Source organism: Manis javanica, chromosome 16 (assembly GCF_040802235.1).
Source record: "Manis javanica isolate MJ-LG chromosome 16, MJ_LKY, whole genome shotgun sequence".
Taxonomy (NCBI): Eukaryota; Metazoa; Chordata; class Mammalia; order Pholidota; family Manidae; genus Manis; species Manis javanica.
The window spans coordinates 24,746,698-24,770,601 of NC_133171.1; the positions used below are offsets into that span (position 1 = coordinate 24,746,698).

Genomic DNA, 23,904 nt, shown 5'->3' on the forward strand with positions numbered 1-23,904 from the left:
ATTATTATTATTTTTATTTTTAATAAAATGCTGAAGTGGTAGGTAGATGCAAGATAAAGGTAGAAAACATAGTTTAGTGCTGTAAGAAGGCAAATGTAGATGATCAGATGATCAGGTGTGTGCCTATGGACTAAGTATTAATCCAGGCTAGACAAGGGCAGCAAGACATCCACGGATGCAGAAGATTTCTCTCAAAGCAGGGGGGGTGAGGTTCTGAGCCTCACCTCTGTTGATCCCCAAATTCTCACCTGATGGCCCCCCTGCGACTGTGCCTGTCTTAGGTTGTTCCTCCCTTGAGGAATCTTACCCGTCTCTGGCTAACCAGTCATCTTCCGGGGCCATACAGGGAAATGTAAAGTTGGTAAGTGAGAGAGAAGCCATATTGTTTGCAAAGGTTAGCTTTTTATTTCTTTGCAGATTTATGCCCTGTGGCTTCTATGCCCAGCAATTGTCTCGAGGTATCTTTACCACCTGGAGGAATTATGATACTCGGTAAATTCGATATGAGGCACGAATTCTATTTAAGGTTTGTAATTAGGAAGGAAGAAGAAAAGCTATAGATGTAGCATATGAAGGAAACTTGGGAGGATTGATTATTTCTTTGACATATCTTCTTGTATAGTACCTTAAGTATGTATAGGTTTTAAACTACTAACTAATTTGCACACACATATTAACATAATAGGAATACGGTGACATAAACAAAGCAAATCTATAATTACCAGCCATCTCCAGTGAAGCCAAGAAAACCATTTAGGCACCCTAGGCATTTGTGAAAATTTATCTATAATATGATGGATATTGTCCAACTGTACTTGAACCATCAGACAAATTAAAGCAGCCCATTTCTGGGATCTGTTCACATCCCATATGTTCTTTTAACCATAGATAGTCTATAGTCATGAGATTTTGGGGTGCTACAACTTGCACCCCTCCCAACTCCTGGTTGAGTTCCAACAGTACAGATCCAGTCAAATTCGTTGTCTCACTGTATGCACATGCCAGCCTAGACATCTCCCTCCTCCTTCTTATGGCAAGTCCAGGAGACGGTGGGCTGGATGCAGCCACAACCGCAGCATCGTCCGGATCCCTGGGGAGGCTTTTTGATGATCATCCCCCGGCACGAGTCCTCCAGAGAGTGCTGATGCCGGAAGCTCCTCCTCATATCGTATCTTATTTCATTTTCTGGGTATCCAAGCTAGGCCTTGATCTTCTGCGTAGAAACAAACAGACCCTTTGCCCACACTTTGACATGCCCTCTATACCACTGTGCAGAACTCATTGGAGGTCAGCACACAGTAACTGCTTTTTTTTTTTTTTTTTTTTTTTAATTAAGAGAAAGGAATATTATCAGAAAAGAGTACCTCCATAGCTGATCATCTGACACCCTTTAAGTGATCAACATTAAGGATATTTAAAGCATGCATTGATCTTTGATTTACCAATAGTTTTATCCTGTTAACGAGTAATCCCCCTTTTCTTTCTTTCTTTCTTTTTTTTTTTTTTTTAAATTTTTAATCTACCCTTACATGAAGAATACTATGTTTACTATGCTCTCCCCTATATCAGGTCCCCCCTAACAACCCCATTACGGTTACTGTCCATCAGCTTAGCAAAATGTGGTAGAGTCACTACTTGTGCTCTCTGTGTTGTGCAGGCCACACTCCCCTTTCTCACTCCCCCCCATGCATGCTAATCTTAATACCCCCTTCTTCTTCCCCCCCCTTATCCCTCCCTGCCCACCCATCCTCCCCAGTTCCTTTCCCTTTGGTACCTGTTAGTCCATTTTTGGGTTCTGTAATTCTGCTGCTGCTTTGTTCCTTCAGTTTTTCCTTTGTTCCTATACTCCTCAGATGAGTGAAATCATTTGGTATTTCTCTTTCTCCGCTTGGCTTATTTCACTGAGCATAATACTCTCCAGCTCCATCCATGTTGCTGCAAATGGTTGGATTTTTCCACTTCTTATGGCTGAGTAGTATTCCATTGTGTATATGTACCACATCTTCTTTATCCATTCATCTACAGATGGACATTTAGGTTGCTTCCAATTCTTGGCTATTGTAAATAGTGCTGCGATAAACATAGGAGTGCATCTGTCTTTCTCAAACTTGATTGCTGCGTTCTTAGGGTAAATTCCTAGGAGTGGAATTCCTGGGTCAAATGGTAGGTCTGTTTTGAGCATTTTGATGCACCTCCATACTGCTTTCCACAATGGTTGAACTAATTTACATTCCCACCAGCAGTGTAGGAGGGTTCCCCTTTCTCCACAGCCTCGCCAACATTTGTTGTTGTTTGTCTTTTGGATGGCAGCTATCCTTACTGGTGTGAGGTGATACCTCATTGTAGTTTTAATTTGCATTTCTCTGATAATTAGCGATGTGGAGCATCTTTTCATGTGTCTCTTGGCCATCTGTATTTCTTTTTTGGAGAACTGTCTGTTCAGTTCCTCTGCCCATTTTTTAATTGGGTTATTTGTTTTTTGTTTGTTGAGGCGTGTGAGCTCTTTATATATTCTGGACGTCAAGCCTTTATCAGATCTGTCATTTTCAAATATATTCTCCCATACTGTAGGGTTCCTTTTTGTTCTATTGATGGTGTCTTTCGCTGTACAGAAGCTTTTCAGCTTAATGTAGTCCCACTTGCTCATTTTTGCTGTTGTTTTCCTTGCCCGGGGAGATATGTTCAAGAAGAGATCACTCATGTTTATGTCTAAGAGGTTTTTGCCTATGTTTTTTTCCAAGAGTTTAATGGTTTTGTGACTTACATTCAGATCTTTGATCCATTTTGAGTTTACCTTTGTATATGGGGTTAGACAATGGTCCAGTTTCATTCTCCTACATGTAGCTGTCCAGTTTTGCCAGCACCATCTGTTGAAGAGACTGTCATTTTGCCATTGTATGTCCATGGCTCCTTTATCAAATATTAAATGACCATATATGTTTGGGTTAATTTCTGGGGTCTCTAATCTGTTCCACTGGTCTGTGGCTCTGTTCTTGTGCCAGTACCAAATTGTCTTGATTACTATGGCTTTGTAGTAGAGCTTGAAGTTGGGGAGTGAGATCCCCCCTACTTTATTCTTCTTTTTCAGGATTGCTTTGGCTATTCGGGGTCTTTGGTGTTTCCATATGAATTTTTGAATTATTTGTTCCAATTCATTGAAGAATGTTGCTGGTAATTTGAGAGGGATTGCATCAAATTTGTATATTGCTTTCGGCAGGATGGCCATTTTGACGACATTAATTCTTCCTAGCCATGAGCATGGGATGAGTTTCCATTTATTAGTGTCCCCTTTAATTTCTCTTAAGAGTGACTTGTAGTTTTCAGAGTATAAGTCTTTCACTTCCTTGGTTAGGTTTATTCCTAGGTATTTTATTCTTTTTGATGCAATGGTGAATGGAATTGTTTTCCTGATTTCTCTTTCTATTGATTCGTTGTTAGTGTATAGGAAAGCTACAGATTTCTGTGTGTTGATTTTGTATCCTGCAACTTTGCTGTATTCCGATATCAGTTCTAGTAGTTTTGGAGTGGAGTCTTTAGGGTTTTTTATGTACAGTATCATATCATCTGCAAATAGTGACAGTTTAACTTCTTCTTTACCAATCTGGATTCCTTGTATTTCTTTGTTTTGTCTGATTGCCGTGGCTAGGACCTCCAGTACTATGTTAAATAACAGTGGGGAGAGTGGGCATCCCTGTCTGGTTCCCGATCTCAGTGGAAATGCTTTCAGCCTCTCGCTGTTCAGTATAATGCTGGCTGTGGGTTTATCATAGATGGCCTTTATTATGTTGAGGTACTTGCCCTCTATTCCCATTTTGCTGAGAGTTTTTATCATGAATGGATGTTGAATTTTGTCAAATGCTTTTTCGGCATCTATGGAGATGATCATGTGGTTTTTGTCTTTCTTTTTGTTGATGTGGTGGATGATGTTGATGGATTTTCGAATGTTGTACCATCCTTGCATCCCTGGGATGAACCCCACTTGGTCATGGTGTATGATCCTTTTGATATACTGTTGAATTCTGTTTGCTAATATTTTATTGAGTATTTTTGCATCTACATTCATCAGGGATATTGGTCTGTAATTTTCTTTTTTGGTGGGGTCTTTTCCTGGTTTTGGTATTAGGGTGATGTTGGCTTCATAGAATGAGTTTGGGAGTATTCCCTCTTCTTCTATTTTGTGGAACACTTTACGGAGAATGGGTATTATGTCTTCTCTGTGTGTCTGATAAAATTCCGAGGTAAATCCGTCTGGCCCCGGGGTTTTGTTCTTGGGTAGTTTTTTGATTACTGTTTCAATTTCTTTGCTTGTAATTGGTTTGTTTAACTTTTGTGTTTCTTCCTTGGTCAGTCTTGGGAGGTTGTATTTTTCTAGGAAGTTGTCCATTTCTTCTAGGTTTTCCAGCTTGTTGGCATATAGGTTTTCATAGTAGTCTTTAATAATTCTTTGTATTTCTGTGGAGTCTGTCGTGATTTTTCCATTCTCATTTCTGATTATGTTGATTTGTGTTGACTCTCTTTTTCTCTTAATAAGTTGGGCTAGAGGCTTATCTATTTTGTTTATTTTCTCGAAGAACCAGCTCTTGGTTTCGTTGATTTTTGCTATTGTTTTATTCTTCTCAATTTTGTTTATTTCTTCTCTGATCTTTATTATGTCCCTCCTTCTGCTGACTTTAGGCCTCATTTGTTCTTCTTTTTCCAGTTTTAATAATTGTGATGTTAGACTATTCATTTGGGATTGTTCTTCCTTCTTCAAGTGTGCCTGGATTGCTATATACTTTCCTCTTAAGACTGCTTTCGCTGCATCCCACAGAAGTTGGGGCTTAGTGTTGTTGTTGTCATTTGTTTCTATATATTCCTTGATCTCTATTTTGATTTGTTCATTGATCCATTGATTATTTAGTAGCATGTTGTTAAGCCTCCATGTGTTTGTGAGCCTTTTTGTTTTCTTTGTAGAATTTATTTCTACTTTCATACCTTTGTGGTCTGAAAAATTGGTTGGTAGAATTTCAATATTGTGGAATTTACTGAGGCTCTTTTTGTGAGCTAGTATGTGGTCTATTCTGGAGAATGTTCCATGTGCACTTGAGAAGAATGTATATCCTGTTGCTTTTGGATGTAAAGTTCTATAGATGTCTATTAGGTCCATCTGTTCTAGTGTGTTGTTCAGTGCCTGTGTGTCTTTACTTATTTTCTGCCCGGTGGATCTATCCTTTGGGGTGAGTGGTGTGTTGAAGTCTCCTACAATGAATGCATTGCAGTCTATTTCCCTCTTTAGTTCTGTTAGTATTTGCTTCACATATGCTGGTGCTCCTGTATTGGGTGCATATATATTTAGAATGGTTATATCCTCTTGTTGGACTAAGCCCTTTATCATTATGTAGTGACCTTCTTTATCTCTTGTTACTTTCTTTGTTTTGAAGTCTATTTTGTCTGATATTAGTACTGCAACCCCTGCTTTCTTCTCACTGTTGTTTGCCTGAAATATGTTTTTCCATCCCTTGACTTTTAGTCTATGCTTATCTTTGGGTTTAAGGTGAGTTTCTTGTAAGCAGCATATAGATGGGTCTTGCTTTTTTATCCATTCTATTACTCTATGTCTTTTGATTGGTGCATTAAGTCCATTTACATTTAGGGTGACTATTGAAAGATATGTACTTATTGCCATTGCAGGCTTTAGATTCGTGGTTACCAAAGGTTCAAGGTTAGCTTCTTTAGTATCTTACTGCCTAACTTAGCTCGCTTATTGAGCTGTTATATACACTGTCTGGAGAGTCTTTTCTTCTCTCCCTTCTTATTCCTCCTCCTCCATTCTTCATATGTTGTGTGTTTTGTTCTGTGCTCTTTTTAGGGGTGCTCCCATCTAGAGCAGTCCCTGTAGGATGCCCTGTAGAGGTGGTTTGTGGGAAGCAAATTCCCTCAGCTTTTGCTTGTCTGGGAATTGTTTGATCCCACCATCATATTTAAATGATAGTCGTGCTGGATACAGTATCCTTGGTTCAAGGCCCTTCTGTTTCATTGCATTAAGTATATCATGCCATTCTCTTCTGGCCTGTAGGGTTTCTGTTGAGAAGTCTGATGTTAGCCTGATTGGTTTTCCTTTATAGGTGACCTTTTTCTCTCTAGCTGCCTTTAAAACTCTTTCCTTGTCCTTGATCCTTGCCATTTTAATTATTATGTGTCTTGGTGTTGTCCTCCTTGGATCCTTTCTGTTGGGGGTTCTGTATAATTCCATGGTCTGTTCGATTATTTCCTCCCCCAGTTTGGGGAAGTTTTCAGCAATTATTTCTTCAAAGACACTTTCTATCCCTTTTCCTCTTTCTTCCTCTTCTGGTATCCCTATAATACGAATGTTTTTCCTTTTGTATTGGTCACATATTTCTCTTAGTGTTGTTTCATTCCTGGAGATCCTTTTATCTCTCTCTCTGTCAGCTTCTATACGTTCCTGTTCTCTGGCTTCTATTCCTTCAATGGCCTCTTGCATCTTATCCATTCTGCTTATAAATCCTTCCAGGGATTGTTTCACTTCTGTGATCTCTTTCCTGACATCTGTGATCTCCTTCCGGACTTCATCCCACTGCTCTTGCATTTTTCTCTGCATCTCATCCCACTGCTCTTGCATTTTTCTCTGCATCTCATCCCATTGCTCTTGCATTTTTTTCTGCATCTCTGTCAGCATGTTCATGATTTTTATTTTGAATTCTTTTTCAGGAGGACTAGTTAGGTCTGTCTCCTTCTCAGGTGTTGTCTCTGTGATCTTTGTCTGCCTGTAGTTTTGCCTTTTCATGGTGATAGAGATAGTTTGCAGAGCTGGTACAAGTGACCGCTGGAAGAGCTTCCCTTCTTGTTGGTTTGTAGCCTTTTCCTGGGAGAATAGCGACCTCTAATGGCTTGTGCTGGGCAGCTGTGTGCAGACAGGGCTTCTGCTTCCTGCCCAGTTGCTTTGGGGTTTATCTCCGCTGTTGCTGTGGGCTTGGCCTGGCTGGGGCTGTTCCTCCAAAATGGTGGAGCCCCGTTGGAGGGGGAGCAGCCAGGAGACTATTTATCTCCGTAAGGGGCCTCTGTGCTCCCTGCTGCCCAGGGGGTTAGAGTGCCCAGAGATCCCCAGATTCCCTGCTTCTGGTCTAAGTGACCTGTCCTGCCCCTTTAAGATTTCCAAAAAGCACTCTCCAAACCAAAACAACAACAGCAACAATGAGAGAGGGAACAGAAAGAAAGAGAAAAAAAAAAAGGAAAAAAAAGGAAAAAACAAGCGATTTTTTTTTTTTTTTTTTTTTTTTTGTCCTCAGGTGCCGGTCCCAGGCACCTGCTCACTGGTCCTGCTGCCCTGTCTCCCTAGCACCAGGGTCCCTGTCCTTTCAAGGCTTCCAAAAAGCACCCACCCACCGGTCCGGCAGGGAAGGAACGCTCAATATTCTTTGTCCTCAGGCACTGGTCCCACGCACCCGCTCACCAGTCCCGCTGCCCTGCCTCCCTAGCACCGGGGTCCCTGTCCCTTCAAGGCTTCCAAAAAGCACTCGGCAAAAAGAGAGAAAAAAAAGGGGAAAAACGCGCGATTTCTTCCGTCCTCAGGTGCTGGTCTCAGGCACCCACCCACCGGTCCCACAGGGAAAAATGCGGGATATTCTTTGTCCTCAGGTGCCGGTCCCAGGCACCCGCTCACCAGTCCCGCCGCCCTGCCTCCCTAGCACCGGGGTCCCTGTCCCTTTTAGGCTTCCAAAAAGCACTCGCAGAAAAGAGAAAAAAAAAAGGGGAAAAACGCGCGATTTCCTCTGTCCTCAAGTGCCGGTCTCAGGCACCCGCCCACCGGTCCCGCAGGGAAAAACGGGGGATAATCTTTGTCCTCAGGCGCCGGTCCCAGCCACCCGCTCACCAGTCCCACCACCGTGCCTCCCTAGCACTGGGGTCCCCGTCCCTTCAAGGCTTCCAAAAAGCGCTCGCCCAAAAGAGAAAAAAAAAAAAAAAAGGGGAAAAACGCGCGACCTCCTCCGTCCTCAGGCACCGGTCTCAGGCACCCGCCCCCAGGTCTCGCAGGGAGAAACGCGGGATATTGTTTGTCCTCCGGCGCCGTTCCCAGGCACCTCCTCACCGGTCCCGCCACCCTGCCTCCCCAGCAACGGGGGCCCGTCCCTCTAAGGCTTCCAAAAAGCGCTCGCCAAAAAAAAAACTGCTCCGGTTTCTCTCCACCCGCCGGGAGCCGGGGGGAGGGGCGCTCGGGTCCCGCCGGGCTGGGGCTTGTATCTTACCCCCTTCACAAGGCGCTGGGTTCTTGCAGGTGTGGATGTGGTCTGGATGTTGTCCTGTGTCCTGTGGTCTCTATTTTAGGAAGATTTTTCTTTGTTATATTTTCATAGCTCTATGTGTTTTTGGGAGGAGATTTCCACTGCTCTACTCACGCCGCCATCTTGGCTCCGCCTCCTATATTGGGTTTAATAATGTATATTATAAAGTTAACTTGACCTTTTTCTGGGTTTTTTTGCTTTTTAAGTTTTTTATGTGTTTACAAGAACGTTGAAAATTACAGATGTGATCTGCATTGTATTTGTACTGGACATCAGTTTAGAGTGTTGGTAAAAGAAGGAATAACCAGCCAAAAAGTAGATAAATAACATCAAGGACAACCTTCTATAGAAGTGAGCAGTCCGGAAGCAAACGCCAGATATAAGGAAGAAAAGGGTGTCATCTCACACTTTTTTAAAAAATCCTGTTAGTAATGTTACAAAACAAACGCAGACGCGCCCCCCGCCCCGGCCTCTCCGGCCCGCGGTTTCGGGCCCCCCGACCACCCCCCCGCGCTCCAGGCGCCACGCGACTCCCCAGGACGCGGCTCCCGAGGACACGCCCCCGGGCGCAACCGACCCCGCCGGGCGGAAGCGCAGGCCGCGTAGCCGCAGCCCGCAGGTTCCGCTCTCCCCGCCCCGCCCCAGCGCCGCCCGCACCTAAGATGGAAGCCGAGGGGAGCCGGGCGGCCGCCTCGGGGGCTGAGCAGCCTGTGGGCGGGGCCTATCGGGGGCGGGGCCTATTGGCCCCGCCCCGCCCCGCAGTCCCGGCCTGGGCTGAACCGCCGCCGCTGCGCCGGGCGGGGGCCGCGCTCCGGGAACTTCATGAAGCCCCCGGCGCGGGACGCGGCCCGGACCGCGGGTGAGGAGGGCGCGGACAGCACTCCGCTCCTGCAGGGCGTCCGGAGGGTGGAAGCAGGTGAGCGGCGGCGCGGCCCGGGGGTGGGTCGGTCCCCGGCCCTCGGCCGGCGCGCCCGGCTGCAGCGGGGCGAGGGCTGTCGCGGAGCGGGAGGAGTCCCGGGCCCCCGGCCCGCCGGCCCGCTTTCCAGGAGCCGCTCCGGGGCCGGGCCTGGCCTGGCGGACGTCGGTAGCGTCCCGCGCGCGTCCCCGGGGAGAGCGAACCGGGGCAGAGCCTGCAGGTCAGCGCGCACGGGGCGGCGGAGGACCGGCGGGCGGAGGCCTGACGCAGCCGCCGGCCCTTCCTCCCCGCTGCCAGCTGCCGGCGCGCGAGGACGGCGGCGCGGGCGGCGGCGGCGGTCCCGCAGACCCCAGCGGGGGTCCTGAAACTGTGCGGTAGGGGATTGAAAGTACTGCCCGCGGCGTTTATAGCAGCCTGCAGCTTCACTTAGGGAACAGGTTGGCTGTCCTAAGACAGGGTGTCTACCAAGCCCTAAAGGAATTTGCCAAAGGTCGTGCAATGGATAGGAAAGGTGTTCTGCAACGCATCCTTCCCTGAATTTGGGAAATTTTGAATATTTTGCTGTTTGGTACTTTTGTAACACAACGTCGTGAAAGGTAATAATCAAAACTAAACAAGTCGGTCTGCATGCATTCTGTAGCTTCAAAGATTTGTGCATGAGAAACAGCTGAATTAGAAATTTGACTGCCTCAACAGTAAAGATCCGGTAGGATCTTTTTGTGTTTGCTTTAACATCACCAGATGGTGGCAGTAAAGTGGCAACGTTATAGCTCTGCCCTGCAGCTGGGCGCTTATTGTAGTGGCTGCACGATGGAAATGCTATACCGTAGGGTGTTTTACCTGCGAGTGTGACTTAGTTCCATAAATTAATCTCTTTCTGTGGCATATAGTGTTAGATTTCCATAATCTTCCTCTAAAATAATCTAGTACGGAAATGCAGAAACAAATGCCGTAATAAAGATACACCCTAGAGAATACCGTATTCTGCTGCAATACAATTGTAGCTCAAATGTTAAACATCATTAGTCGTCAGGAAAATGCAGACTAAAACTACAATGAACCATTAAAACACCCACTAAAATGCCTAAAATTAGAAAGAGTGAAGAACCAAATGTTGGCAAAGATATGGAATAATTAGAACTTGCATACTTTGATGGTAAGAGTGTAAAATAGTACATGTTTTGAAAACTGGCAATTAACTTTAAAGTTAAACATACATTACCATAATACCTCACAATGTTTATAACAGCTTTATTCATAACCGTTAAGATTGGAAACAATCTGTATATTCATCAGCAATTGAATGAATAAACTGATTATAGTATATCCATACAATGGAATACTACTAGCTGATAAAAAATTGTATACTCCCATCAGAAGACACCACTCTGCTTTTAAACCCCCAAAATGTTTGCACACCAGCTCTCCAGACACGGCTGTGAAGGTGCACAGCAGAGAACAAAACCGAACAAAGCTCCTGCCTCACTGAGCTTTTATATCCCACTGCGTGCTTTCCTACGCCTTCCGCCCCCTCCACGTCACTCTCTCCCTGGGTCAGCCTCACTGCCCGGAGCTTGGTTTTCTTGCCGGTGCCCGGGGCTCCCTCGCCCCTGCCTTGTCACCGAGGCTCCTCTCCCCGTGCTGTCCTGTGTGTCCCTGTGCCTAACCCCGCAGTGGGGCGTGCAGTGTTCCCAGGCCACACACTGGACAGGCTGCCCCCGCCTGTGTCAGGTGGGTGTCTGCTCAGTGACCCTGCACATCTCACTGACAGTCACACACCCCACTCATTTCGACAACTCCTTATGTCTTTTTCCAATAAGTAATTTCTCACAAGTGTGCAATAACCTCAATTCCTGATGTCCAGAAAAAGCAATAATACTAACAGCAGTTCACAGTCATTGAAGGCATATGTGCTAAGCACTATTCTAAGCACTGGGCATGTATGAACTCAATCCTTATGGTAACCCTCGTGTAGGCAGACCACAAGCTGACACTGAGTGCATAGTAAGTGCTCAGTAAATACAAGCTGTTGTGTTGTTCTATAAACTTGGCACCTCTGCCCCACTCATTCCGCAGAGTGCCATGGGCTAGCCATGCCAGGCTGTCCGGCCTCTCCTGCTCTCCCTGTGCGCCGTCCTCGTTGCACACTCCTGTCTCTGCTGCGGCATCTGCCTGCGCCACTGTCCCTGCCCTCGCCTGGTGGCTTCCTGCTCACTGGTGAAGACTGGGTACAAGTGTTTCTCCAAGAGGCCTTCCCTCACCCGCCCCACTCTGCGCGTGCGCGCGCACACACACACACACACACACACACACACACACACACGCAGAATAACATGTTACATACATAGCGTAGCACTTTACCTTACTAGTGTAACATTCTTTGGAGTAAACTGGAAAGGAACTCACTTGGAGTGCCTTCCATTCTGCCCTCCAGGAACTCATTTCAGCCACACGTGACCCAGGGAGGTGGATGGCAGAGAATGCAAAGTGACCTCCAGAGACCAGCCAGTGAAATCCAACCCAGAACCTAAATCCGTTCCCAGGTCTGCCTCACTCTGAGTTAGCCTGTGTTCCTTGAATAACACCTGCTCCACATTGCTGAGTTAAGCCGTGTCTTAGAAGCGGGTGGGTTGGGTGGGTGCCCTGTTCACCATGCAGGCGTGTTTTGCTTTGAGCTTGCTTTCCGTGTGGCAGGTGCTCAGGGATGTGACCTGTCTCCTCTCCGTGATGTCACAGGCACGTTTGGCTGTATCCCCAGGCTTCCTTGAAATACAGTTTTTCTGGCTGATTTGTAATCAACATCCAATTTAATAAAGCTAGTAACCATTTATTTTTAATATTTATTAAAACCTGATCATGTTATATTTTGTGACATCTGGCTTTTTGTTTTCTGATTATTGACTGCACCCCAAAAACTTAAAGTTGCCTGATCCATAACTCGTAGGTTAGATGTTCACTAGTAATTTGAAATCATCTCACTCACCTTTCCTTCGTTCCCCAAGCCTCTAGCCCCACATCTTACTCACCTGGTGAGGTATGTCCTGGTCCAACCCAAGCATCACATTGGGAGAAGCTGAAAACACACAGGAGCGTAAGGGAACTGCAAATAAGGCAGAATGGAGTGATGACATTAGAAGTCAGAGGAGCATAAAATAAAGCTGCTTAAAGTGAGAATCACTGATAACTGTCCCTTCCACTTACTCCTGCAGCTAAATGGGCAAAGTCTGTGCATCCTGCCTTTAAATTTATCTCAGATCTGCCCAGTCCTCGCCGTTGCCTCAGCTTATTCTAGTTTAGCCACCTTGGCCTCTTACGTAGAAAACTAGAGAAGGCCCTGCGGTGATCTCCCTGAGTCCACATTTCCCCACCATTCACGCTTCTCCCACTTGGTAATCGCACCGCGACCAGAGAAGCTGCCTGACCCTCAAATCACATCTTGTCACTCCTCGGCTGAAGTGCGCGATGGAATCTGTAGACGGACCTTGGCAAAGCAGACAGTTCAGAAATCTGGGTTTTTCTTCTTCCAAATTACTCAAAGTAAGACATTTTAATTGTCAGATTTGGGAAGGTGATGAATCCCCCATCCAGACTGCAGTGTCACTGTGTGGCAGAGCGATGTTAAAGGATGCGTGCGCGCCTGGAAAACATGCCTTGCGATAGCCACACCGTCGCTGCCTGGACAGCTCCCGTGTTGCTGGCGAGAGCAACTGTGTCTGGACTCAGGTCACAGACCGCGCGAAGGAGCCTGGGAAATACAGCTCTCACTGCTGGAGTCTAACTGGCAGCAGCACTTTACCTCTGCTAGCTGTCTCTGAACTGGGAGTCAGGAATGCCAAATCAAAGTGCTCCATTCAAAGATGTCATTCTTGCCCAGAAGAGAAATTGCTAGCAGTTGGTAGGTGTGTGAAGACTTACAGAAAGGGGAGTTGGATCACTTAGATGTGTGTTAATACATATCTAAGTGTAGTTGTGCTGCATTCATTAAGGCATCAGCCTGAGTCAGTGCCAAGACCGTTGCACTCTGAAAAATAGACTCTTGTTTGAGGTTAGCTCAGTGAAAACACAGGATTCCCAAGCAGGCAAACACACACACGTTACTATGCCATTGCCAAATGGAAGCACACATATATCTGTACGTGTGTCTAACTTCTCATGACCAAACAAAATGATGTTTAGATTCTTATTAAACAGTCAGCGTTTACCAAGTTTAAAAGTGTCAGACCCTGGGTGACCCCTTGCCGGGAATGGCCAGCAATCCCTGAGGCGACAGGTGAAGGATCTGACTTTACAGCAAGAGAAGAGAGGGCGAGGGGGTCGGCGCTCAGAGGCGAAGACCCTTTTCTCTGTTCGCTTTCATATTTATTGTGTGCTTTCAGATCTTTACATCATGATTAAAGATACCACAGGTGCAGATCACAAGAGTGCAGAAAGTTACAGGGTGTGATTAATCTTAAGCCTTTAGAACAAAGAAATCAAAGGTGTCCAACAATAAAGTCCGTACACAGACCCTGGCATTCCAAGGGTCTGCACCCCATCCTGCAGTCCCATGACACCCTCTGAAAGCTTCCATCTATATCTTAGCAAGCCAACACTGCACAGCCCTACCACTAACATTTCCATCCCCCACAACCTACTTTGTCTTTGTCACTAGCTTCCTGACTCCCGCCCTCAGCACTAGAGGACAAGGTAGGATGTGTGCATAAGCCCATGAATAGAGTAAAATAGGCCAGCTCCCCCCACAGGACCCTGTTCTCATCGCCGCATCCGGCCCACTCTCCTTCCTGTGATCAGTGGCACCTTCCCTCACGTCCTTTTTTATCGTGGGCCCTTTAAGCCTGATCATCTGAGCAACTGTCAGAGATGCTTTGCGTTTGCTTCGGGATTCTTAAGCACACTGAGTCTAGGAGGCCCTAAGTGTTAATCATGGTTTGTGGTTCAAACCTGCCTCTGAGGATATTTTCCAAGGTAAGAAGTGTATCCAGAGGGCTTTCGTGTCCTGGCCTTGGCAATAATCCCAGCTAGGCTGCCCCTGCAGGGGGGCAGCCACCAGCCCTGGTCACCAGCACACACGCCAGGCGACGGTGAGCGCCCAGACCCTCCTCAGCCGTGCTTTATTAGGTAATTCCTCAGAAATAGTGATGCCGAGACCCCCCGTACCTGTTTTTCTCATGTCCTGGCCAGCCGAGTGGGATTTGGGGTTCAGTTTGGCTTCGTGATGGAGATTTTTCTGCACACAGTTGGGGATGCTGTCGCCTACACGTTTTAAAAACCTGTCTTACAGCTCAGGCTCTCGTGTTAAATGCTCCCTGGTAACTGCAGATACCAGGGACAAATTCTCTTCGAGAAATGTTTTTAGATATGCTTAATCTGACAATATTCTTAGAAAAACATTCATGATTTATTAATTTGTACACATCTAAAAAGTAACGTTTTAGTGATTTAGATAGTATCATCTAAGTCACTCTTTCATTGGAAGCGTCCCCGGCTCCTCGTTTCAGCTCCAGCATGCTGCTCCGCTCGTTACAACTTAGCAGTTCTGGCCTTTTTTGGCTTCTTCATCCTCTATGCCTTGCGCGTGAACCTGAGCGTCGCACTTGTGGACATGGTGGACTCAAATGTGACCGCGGCCGACAACAGGACATCCCAGCCATGCGTGGGCCACTCCACTCCTCTAACGGCGCTCCGTGATCCGTCGGTAAGGGCTACTTTTTAAGCAAACCGTCTTAACCCTGAGCTATGAGAGGTCTTCCTTCATCCTGCAGAAAACATACACACTTAGTTCATGCAGACTCTGAACCACTTTCTGTTGTGTTTTCCAGGCACAGGTTGGACAGTAACAGGACTACAGCTGCTGTGCCTGTGCTGTGGTGCACCTTAATCTGTTCAAAAAGTGTTCTTTCTGTGTCTTCTATGAACAAACCATTCTTGAAGAAAATTTGGAAAAACCTGTTTGGCCTACCAAAAAATCATTTTGCACGTTGCTGGTTTTTATGTGACTCAATAGCCACTTAAGATTCCTGTTGCAGGGGGCCTTAGAAAATCTCAGGTGCAGAATGAAAGATAACTGGTCAATGTGGACACACTTTTTCCAGAACATACGCCTTCTAACCGAAGCCACTGAGTCACTTTACCTGCCCTGCGACCGTAGAGTTGCAGTGTGTGTTCACCTTTTGTTCAGAGAATTTAGTTTAACACAAACTTTAAATGTTTTATTTTGCCTATTACTCGGGGAGACAGGACAAGTTGGAAAGGCTGGGGTCCCTTCTTGTGAGTGTGCTGTCAGCCGTTCTCAGCATGCACAGAGCCAGACCCGCGCGCCGTGAGGCGCTCCCCACGAGCGCTGGAGCAGGAGGGGGGTTCTGCCCGTGCAAGCACGTTCACAAAATAACAATTTACCAGAAATCTCTATTTGACTTCAGTAATATTCCTGAGTACATATTCGGGTACACCTCACCCACTTGCCCCCTGCAACTTATAACTGCCGGGCAGTTCATGAGGTCAGAGAATTCTTGAGATGAGCTGCCAGCTATTATCCTAAACTTGGGTAGTTGGGGGCTGGCCTTGCGTCTTTCCCCTTGGCGTGTGCTTCTGTCGCTCCAGCTGCTTACCTTCATCTGCCTGACAGGCAGCAGAAAGCACACCTGGACTGGTTCTTGACACGCCGGCTCGGGTGTAGGCGGTGTGCACCAGGAGTGTCAGATCTCAGATGGGTCGCTAAACCCTTGTGACCCTGCCATGTGCTACTGCTGCTGACAAGACATTTCCTGTCACGTGAAGTATGGGTCCGTTTAGGTGCTTGCTGTCAGCATTGTTCTATCTGCATGTCCGAGCGCCTGGTCTAAAATGGGCAGATATGAATGATCTATATTTAGGCATACTAACAGCCAACATTAAATGGACCCTTAGTGCATGTCAGACCTTATTTTATGTACCTTTTCATTTAATCTTCCCAGATCACAAATCCAGTAAGTCATGGTGCATGGCTTGAACCCAGGCCTGGTTCCAAACCCTGGCTCAGCCCCTCCAGTGCCCGGTTCAGTGGCTTTCTGGATTAAGTCTGTCACAGCTAAGGCTTCCTAAGGTTTATGACTCAGTCATTTTCCACTAACTTCTAGAAACCACATCTGTGTCAGGGGGACTCGCCTGCCTCGTTGGCATGCTCTTCAGTCTGAAGCAGTGGTTCAGAATCACATTTATTTGTACGTGCATGCCGAAAAGAGAAAGGAGCTGTTTCATCAAGGTCTTAAAAGGTTTTTTTTTCTCTTACTCTTCACAGGGTAAAAGGTACCAGTGGGATGCAGAAACTCAAGGCTGGATCCTCGGTGCCTTTTTTTACGGCTACATCATCACACAGATTCCTGGAGGCTATCTGGCCAGCAGAGTGGGGGGGAAGCTGCTGCTGGGGCTCGGGGTCCTGAGCACCGCCGTCTTCACCCTGTTCACCCCCGTGGCCGCGGATGCCGGCGCTGGTGTTCTCATCGCGCTCAGAGCGCTGGAAGGACTAGGAGAGGTAGTGTTTGTTTCTTATTTTTCTTATGTTGTTTTTTTATCTTTCTAAAGATACCGTTCTTTGGTTTGAATATAAAACAAAATTTGTCATTGGGAAGATACAAGGATTTCATTTTTAATTAGAAAAATGATTAACTAGAAAATGATCTGAGTAGATTTCATTGTGGTCAATGAGCAGGAGCACCCTGAAATCAGAAGTTTTACTCTAAAGGCTGGAGAAAACATTCTCCAGGGGACACTTCACAGCTCCCCCGGTTCTCTCCTACTTTAGGAGAGAAGAAAATAAACCACCACTAAAATAAACCAGGTCAGGATAGACGATCATTACCTCCTAAACTTTTGCCAGTTTATTTCTGCTCTATCATTGATTGCCCAGGTCTAAAACGCATTTTATGCATAGAATAGCCTTGTTTTACTTTTTTTATTTTTTTATTTTTTATTGTGTTATCATTAATCTACAATTATATGAAGAACATTATGTTTACTAGGCTCCCCCCTTCACCAAGTCCCCCGCACATACCCCTTCACAGTCACTGTCCATCAGCATAGTAAGATGCTGTAGAATCACTACTTGTCTTCTCTGTGTTGCACAGCCCTCCCCGTGCCCCCCCCACACTATACATGCTAATCATAAGGCCCTCTTTCTTTTTCCCCTTCCTTATCCCTCCCTTCCCACCCATCCTCCCCAGTCCCTTTCCCTTTGGTAACTGTTAGTCCTTTCTTGGGTTCTGTGATTCTGCTGCTGTTTTGTTCCTTCAGTTTTTGTTTTGTTCTTATGCTCCACATATGAGTGAAATCATTTGGTACTTGTCTTTCTCCGCCTGGCTTATTTCACTGAGCATAATACCCTCTAGCTCCATCCATGTTGTTGCAAATGGTAGGATTTGTTTTCTTCTTATGGCTGAATAATATTCCATTGTGTATATGTACCACATCTTCTTTATTAATGCATCTACTGATGGACACTTTGCTTGGCTAATGTGAATAGTGCTGTGATAAACATAGGGGTGCACGTCTTTTTTAAAATGTGCCACTGCATTCTATCTTATCTATGTATCTATCTATCTATCTATCATCTATCATCTATTTATCTAATCATCTATTTATCACCTATATCTATCATCTATCTATTTATTTATAATTAATCTACAATTAAATGAGTAACATTATGTTTACTCAAGTCTCCCCACCACCAAGGTCCCCCTCACATACTATCCATTACAGTCACTGTCCATCAGCGTAGTAAGATGCTGTAGAATCACTACTTGTCTTCTCTGTGTTGCACAGCCCTCCCCGTGCGCCCCCCCACATTATACATGCTAATCGTAATGTCCCCTTTCTTTTTCCCCACCCTTATTGTTTTACTTTTAAAATTGTTCTTTGTAGAACTTCCTCTTTGTCCTTTTTTCTGGCCCTCTAAACACAGAGACAAATAATTTGCATTTGCTATAACTATACTTATTTAGTTCTATGATTCTTCTGACTTTTCTGCCTCTTTTATAATTATTGATTTTTATCTTTTTTTCTCTCCTTACACTGTTTAATTTTTCAAATTTTAATTCCTTATGTCACTTTCCTTCCCACTTCTCTTTTGCATTTTATCATATGTACCTCCATCTTTAAATAATTATGTTTTCATTTCTAACTTTGAACTTCTCCCCATGAAACCACAGCATAGGTTTATTCTGCTCTCCCTTAAGCAAGACAGTGGCTGCAGTTTAGTGCACAGCAGGAAGGCTGTTTGATCGCCCATCTGTATGTTCTTGTTTTGTCCTTATCAAATGGAGGTGTACTAAATAAACCCTTATTGACTACAAATAATAATTGCCCCCTATTACCAGGTTCCTCTTCTTACTTAAGTAAAATATACTTAATTGTAGTGTATTTTATCTGGTCTAGATACTGAATCTCCATCCTGAATGTATCCCCATATTGTGGCTTCCTGTCTGTTCATGCCACCAACTTAGCATCATTGGACATTGATTATATTACTGCTGCTATCTCAGGTGATTGCCCTGTTTTTCAGTAGAATTTAATTTGTGTTTGTTCCAAGGGTCCTGTCATTGTTCATCCCTGCAGTATGAATCCCGGATACTTTGCCTCCTCTATAAACCTCGGTCAGCATCTTTCATCTGTAGCATCCCACTCACTGTCAGTATACATACGCTTTCCCCAGGGTTTTATAATAAAGTCGTCCACAGCACAGTCTCTGTGGGTATTTCTGACCCTCTTGAGCTTTGTTCCAGGACGACTCATCCCGTGGATGCCCCGTGATGCAGATTCTTACCGATTTGCTATGTTGCCCAGATCGTTTTTGCCCTCCATTGGTATTTCCTTTTTGTTGTTGTTTTTGAAAGACTCAGGAGAAAGTACAAAGTATTAAAGATTTATTCTTTTCTCCATTAATAATAGAACTAGCTACCATTTATCTTTGTAACAATCATACAATATAAGGAGTATTATATCCGTTTTACAGATAAAGAAACTGAAGGTTAAGGAGGTTACCTAGTCTTTCTGGCCTACACAGCGGGTGGCCAAAGAAAGATGTGAATTTACTGCTTTGAATCTACCAGAATCTATTCCCTCCTGCTTGCCTGCAGCATCTCTCCTCTCCCAAGTCTGTGAGCCGTCCTGTCCCCACAGTCCAGTGCCTTTGCGTATCAGTAATTGACATTTACTAGGGTAGTTATCACAAGAAAAAAAAAGACTATGAACATATTAATTGAATTCATCCTTGTGGGACCATTTTTTCCTGTTGATTAAGGTCAATTAGGGATCTCCCAGTATCCCAAAGTATTAGCTCAGTATTTTTAAAAGTTACGTATTTGTAATATTCCCATTTCATTCAGGCCATCAATAAAGTGAATGAGTAAAACTGACCTTGAGAGGGATCCTTTTAGGTCACCATTCAGTCCATTTTTTAAATTTATTGTAAGCCTTACTTTGCAATCCTCAAACCAGCTAACAGAATCCATTAATCTCTGTTCAGATTTTAAAAGTACTTCATTATAAGGTATTTTTACTCAATATTGTAAAAACATCTCACCTCATGGAACCAGATTCTAGTTGTTTGATTCTTATCCATAAATTTCTCTTGGAACAAAATATTCAACTGAATCTAAAGCATTAACAAAACTACCTTGTATTTCATCAGCAGTGCCCTTTCCCCTCCCTAGGGTGTCACATTTCCCGCCATGCATGCCATGTGGTCTTCTTGGGCACCACCTCTTGAAAGAAGCAAGCTTCTTAGCATTTCATATGCAGGTGAGATAACTGTTCTTATAAAAAGTTTTGCTACAAAAACTGAAGGAACAAAATGGCAGTAGACTCACAGAACCCAAGAAGGGACTAGCGGTTACCAAAGGGAAAGGGACTGGGGTGGATGGGTGGGAAGGGAGGGAGAAGGGGAATAAGGGGCATTACGATCAGCACACATAATAGAGTGGGGGGCATGGGGAAGGCAGTATTGCACAGAGAGGACAAGTAGGGGCTCTATAGCATCTTATGACACTGATGGACAGTGACTGTAATGGGGCATGTCGGGGGGACTTGATAGTAGGTGGGAATATAGTAACCACAGTGTTGCTCATGTGAAACCTGAGCATAAGATTGTGTATCAGTGATATCTGAATTAAAAAAAATTTTGCTACAACTTGTTAAGTACATACTAGTGTCAAGGGAAGAGGCCTGCACACCGGAGTCACACAGTGTCAGGTGTCTCCTTGGAGGGAAAGTAAAGTGCTGTGGGTATAATTTTATTATTAATTTTCCTCTGGCTCACCAACATAAGCATTGTGGCTCAGTTGACTCATGTCCTCCATCTGCCATCATTTATTTCAAAACATGTTGCCTTTTCAAATGTTGGTATACAGAATACTATGTTTTGTTTTGTTTTTAAGCCCAATAGCTGGAAAATTGAACACTTTGTTCTTAAACTGTGGTTTCTAATTTGGTCATCTGATAAACATATCAACCGCTCTCTCTGCCCTTCTCCATGTACATCTTTTTTCTGTGCATTTACTTGCTATCACTCTGATCTGTAGGTGAGAGAGTATAAGGTTTCCATGTGAATTACAATTTTACCAGGTCACACATGAGTGAAAACTTTGGGACCTGACTGCTTTGTAAGTACAGTGGTTGAGAAAAACTTCTCTGTGGTGACCTTTAAGCTAAAACTAAAGGATCAGAACAAACCAGTCATGCAAGGAGCAGAAAGAAGAGCATTCCAGCCAGTCCGAGTAGCACGTACAAGGGCTCTCAGGCAGGAAATAATGTAATTTCTCAAAGAAATGAAAAACCACTGTGGGTGGCTAGGACATAATGAAAAAGGGGATAATAGCATAAGAGGAGGTTAGAGAAATAGACAAGGGCCAGATTATACCAGACTTTACAGACCACAGGAAGAAATGTAGATTTTTTTCCCAAAATACAATGGGGAGACATTGGTTTTTAACCAGGAAAGAGACATGACCCAGTTTACACTTTACAGAGGTGATAACTGCAGCTATGTAGAGAGTGACATGAGAAATGGTAAGTTCAAGAGCAGGTACCATCCATAGTTCCCCCTTTACATGTTGAACAAAATCTAAGCTCTGACTGGGGTCCACATTCTTTACAATCCTCACCACTTGGTGTCAGCCAGCTCAGTCCCTGGCACATAATGCCTGATCCGGAGTTTGACCGACTTTTCCAGCCTTTATCTTTTCTTCCTTCCCTTCTCCCAAGTGAGTTCCCAGACCCTCTCTCTGCTTTCCTACGTCATTCCTCTGCTTGTCCTGTCACATCTGCCTCCGTATCTTCTTTCTTACCTCATTTCACAGGGACCAAATCTCCCCCATCTTTTCAAGCTCCACTGCTGCTGCTTTTACCCTTTCCTGGGCTCTGAAAATCAGAGGTGACCTGTCCCATATTTGAACTTCCATATTGCTCTGTGCCACTTAGCGCTCTCTAACATGTAATAATTATTTTATATTTATTTCCTACTTAAGACTAAAACTTGAAACCAGAAGCAATGTCTGATTATTATAGCTCCCATCATGTTTGGTAGTTAAAAAGAATTTCATTATTTATTTGTCTGAAACACTTGTTTGTAATATATTTTGGGCAGATTAGATTAGTAAAAGCTTCATTGTTTCATCAAGTAGGCTGCAGTGGGTTATGTGTATTACTTAGCAACCACCTTTGAACCTTTCCACAAACACCTGGATTTCTAATACATTTACTAGTAATGTGATATTTATTAGTTCATATTATAATAGGTCTTCTATTGACTCATGCCTACTAATTCATCAGTAGCTACATTGTAACTAATGTAACTACATATTAATGTATACACTTTACATACTATGGGTCTTTTCTAATACATGATTCCTTAAGAGAGTAGGTAATTTGTATTTACATGTGACCAATTCAGTTCCTGTAGGATGTGGATCATTCTCTCCTCTCTGCATTATCTGTTACTCATCTGCTTTATGCAGTAGACATGTCCCCTCTTTATTCATCACTCTCCAAAGGTTACTAAGTCTTTGTTGTTATTCTAGGAGCACAGCTTGGGACGGTAATTTCTCTTCCTCTTTCTGGAGTAATTTGCTTCTATATGAATTGGACTTACATCTTCTATCTTTTTGGTAAGTTTATTATAAAATGTAACTTAAATTACAATGTAACAAGTCCAAAATACAAATCAAAGCCACAGTGAGGTATCACCTCACACCAGTTAGAATAGCCACTATCAAAAAGACAAAAAATAACAAGTGTTGGTGAGAATATGGAGCAAAGGGGACCCCGTACACTGTTGGTGGGAATGTCAGCTGGTGCAGCCGCTGTGGAAAGCAGCAGTATGGAGGTTCCTCCAAAAATTAAAACTAGAAATACCATATGGGCCAGCAACTCCACTTCTAGGAATGTATCAGAAAAAAACTGATTTGAAAATGTATGTGCACCCCTATGTTAATTACAGCACTATTTATAATGGCCAAGATATGGGAACAGCCTAAGTGTTCATCAAGAAATTAATGGATAAAGAAGATGTGGTGTGTGTGTACACACACACACACACACACACACACACAGTGAAATACTACTCAGCCATAGAAAAGCATGAAATATTGCTATTTGCACCAACATGGATGGATCTAGAGGGTATTACACTAAATGAAATGTCAGACAGAAAAAGACAAATACCATATGATTTTACTTATATGGGAATCTAAGAAAAAACAAAAAAACAAAACAAAACAAACAGATTTACAAATACAGAGAACAAACTGTTGGTCGCCAAAGGGAAAGGGGATAAGATGATGGGCGAAATAGGTGAAGAGGATTAGAACGGTCATAGAACCATTCTCAGGTGTGCAGAGCGCGGCACGGAGAACATACTCAGCACCATAGTGCCTGTGTGGGGACCAGTGGTCACCAGATCAGTCAGGAGCGTTTTGTAATGCGTGCAAATGTCAAATCACTATGTTATAATATAATATTATATGTCAACTCTACTTCAATGTTTAAAAAACCTGAAATTCAAAAATCCAAAAAAGTTATCTTCAAAATTTACATTGAAATTAGTTACATAGTTTTTTTAAGATAAAAATTGCTGTTAGTACATTCTAATTATATTTAACTATTATTTTTCTATTTTCAGGCATAATTGGAATCATTTGGTTTATTTTATGGATCTGGTTAGTTAGTGATACACCAGAAACCCACAAGACCATCTCTCCCTGTGAAAAGGAATACATTCTTTCATCCTTAAGAAACCAGGTATGGACTTAGGCACATTTTAAAAATAACTTCAGAACTTTTTTTCTTCAGATTAAGATACCAATTTTTAAATAGATTATTATGCATGATGAAGGCAAAGCAAAGCAGGCAAATGGAATATTGGTTTGTTTTGTTTGAGAAATTCCAATTCTTTCTAGATTAAATCTATGAAAAATTACTTTTCTAAGTCATTTTCAACCTTCTAGAAAAATGGTTATGAAGTGAGTATTAAGTGTGTCTTCTTAATTAGTGGACAATGTGTTATTTGTGAAAGGAATCTTAAAGGTACATTCTAAATGTTAGTTGATAGAAAACTGACTAGTATGTTTTTATCTGTATTTTAAATGAGTGTGATTTAATAAGAAGGATGCATTTATTATGATAAATTATAACATGATATACACCAGTTTGCTCCTCTAGAGAAGATCCTTAGAAAAAAAT

At 43.8% G+C, this 23,904-nt stretch overlaps 1 protein-coding gene across 5 annotated transcripts in view; it reads left to right on the plus strand.

Moving 5' to 3' along the window:
- The first annotated feature begins 9,040 nt into the window (after positions 1-9,040).
- Positions 9,041-23,904, plus strand: part of SLC17A5 (solute carrier family 17 member 5) — a 37,715-nt gene continuing 22,851 nt past the window's right edge. For all 5 annotated transcript variants that reach the window (XM_073224016.1, XM_037012589.2, XM_037012590.2 and 2 more), the window contains exons 1-6: positions 9,041-9,195; positions 14,694-14,890; positions 16,472-16,705; positions 19,881-19,968; positions 22,245-22,331; positions 23,345-23,463. In XM_073224016.1, the coding sequence (XP_073080117.1) occupies positions 9,102-9,195; positions 14,694-14,890; positions 16,472-16,705; positions 19,881-19,968; positions 22,245-22,331; positions 23,345-23,463 (819 nt within the window). In that variant the 5' untranslated portion in view covers positions 9,041-9,101. The remainder of the gene's footprint in view (positions 9,196-14,693; positions 14,891-16,471; positions 16,706-19,880; positions 19,969-22,244; positions 22,332-23,344; positions 23,464-23,904) is intronic.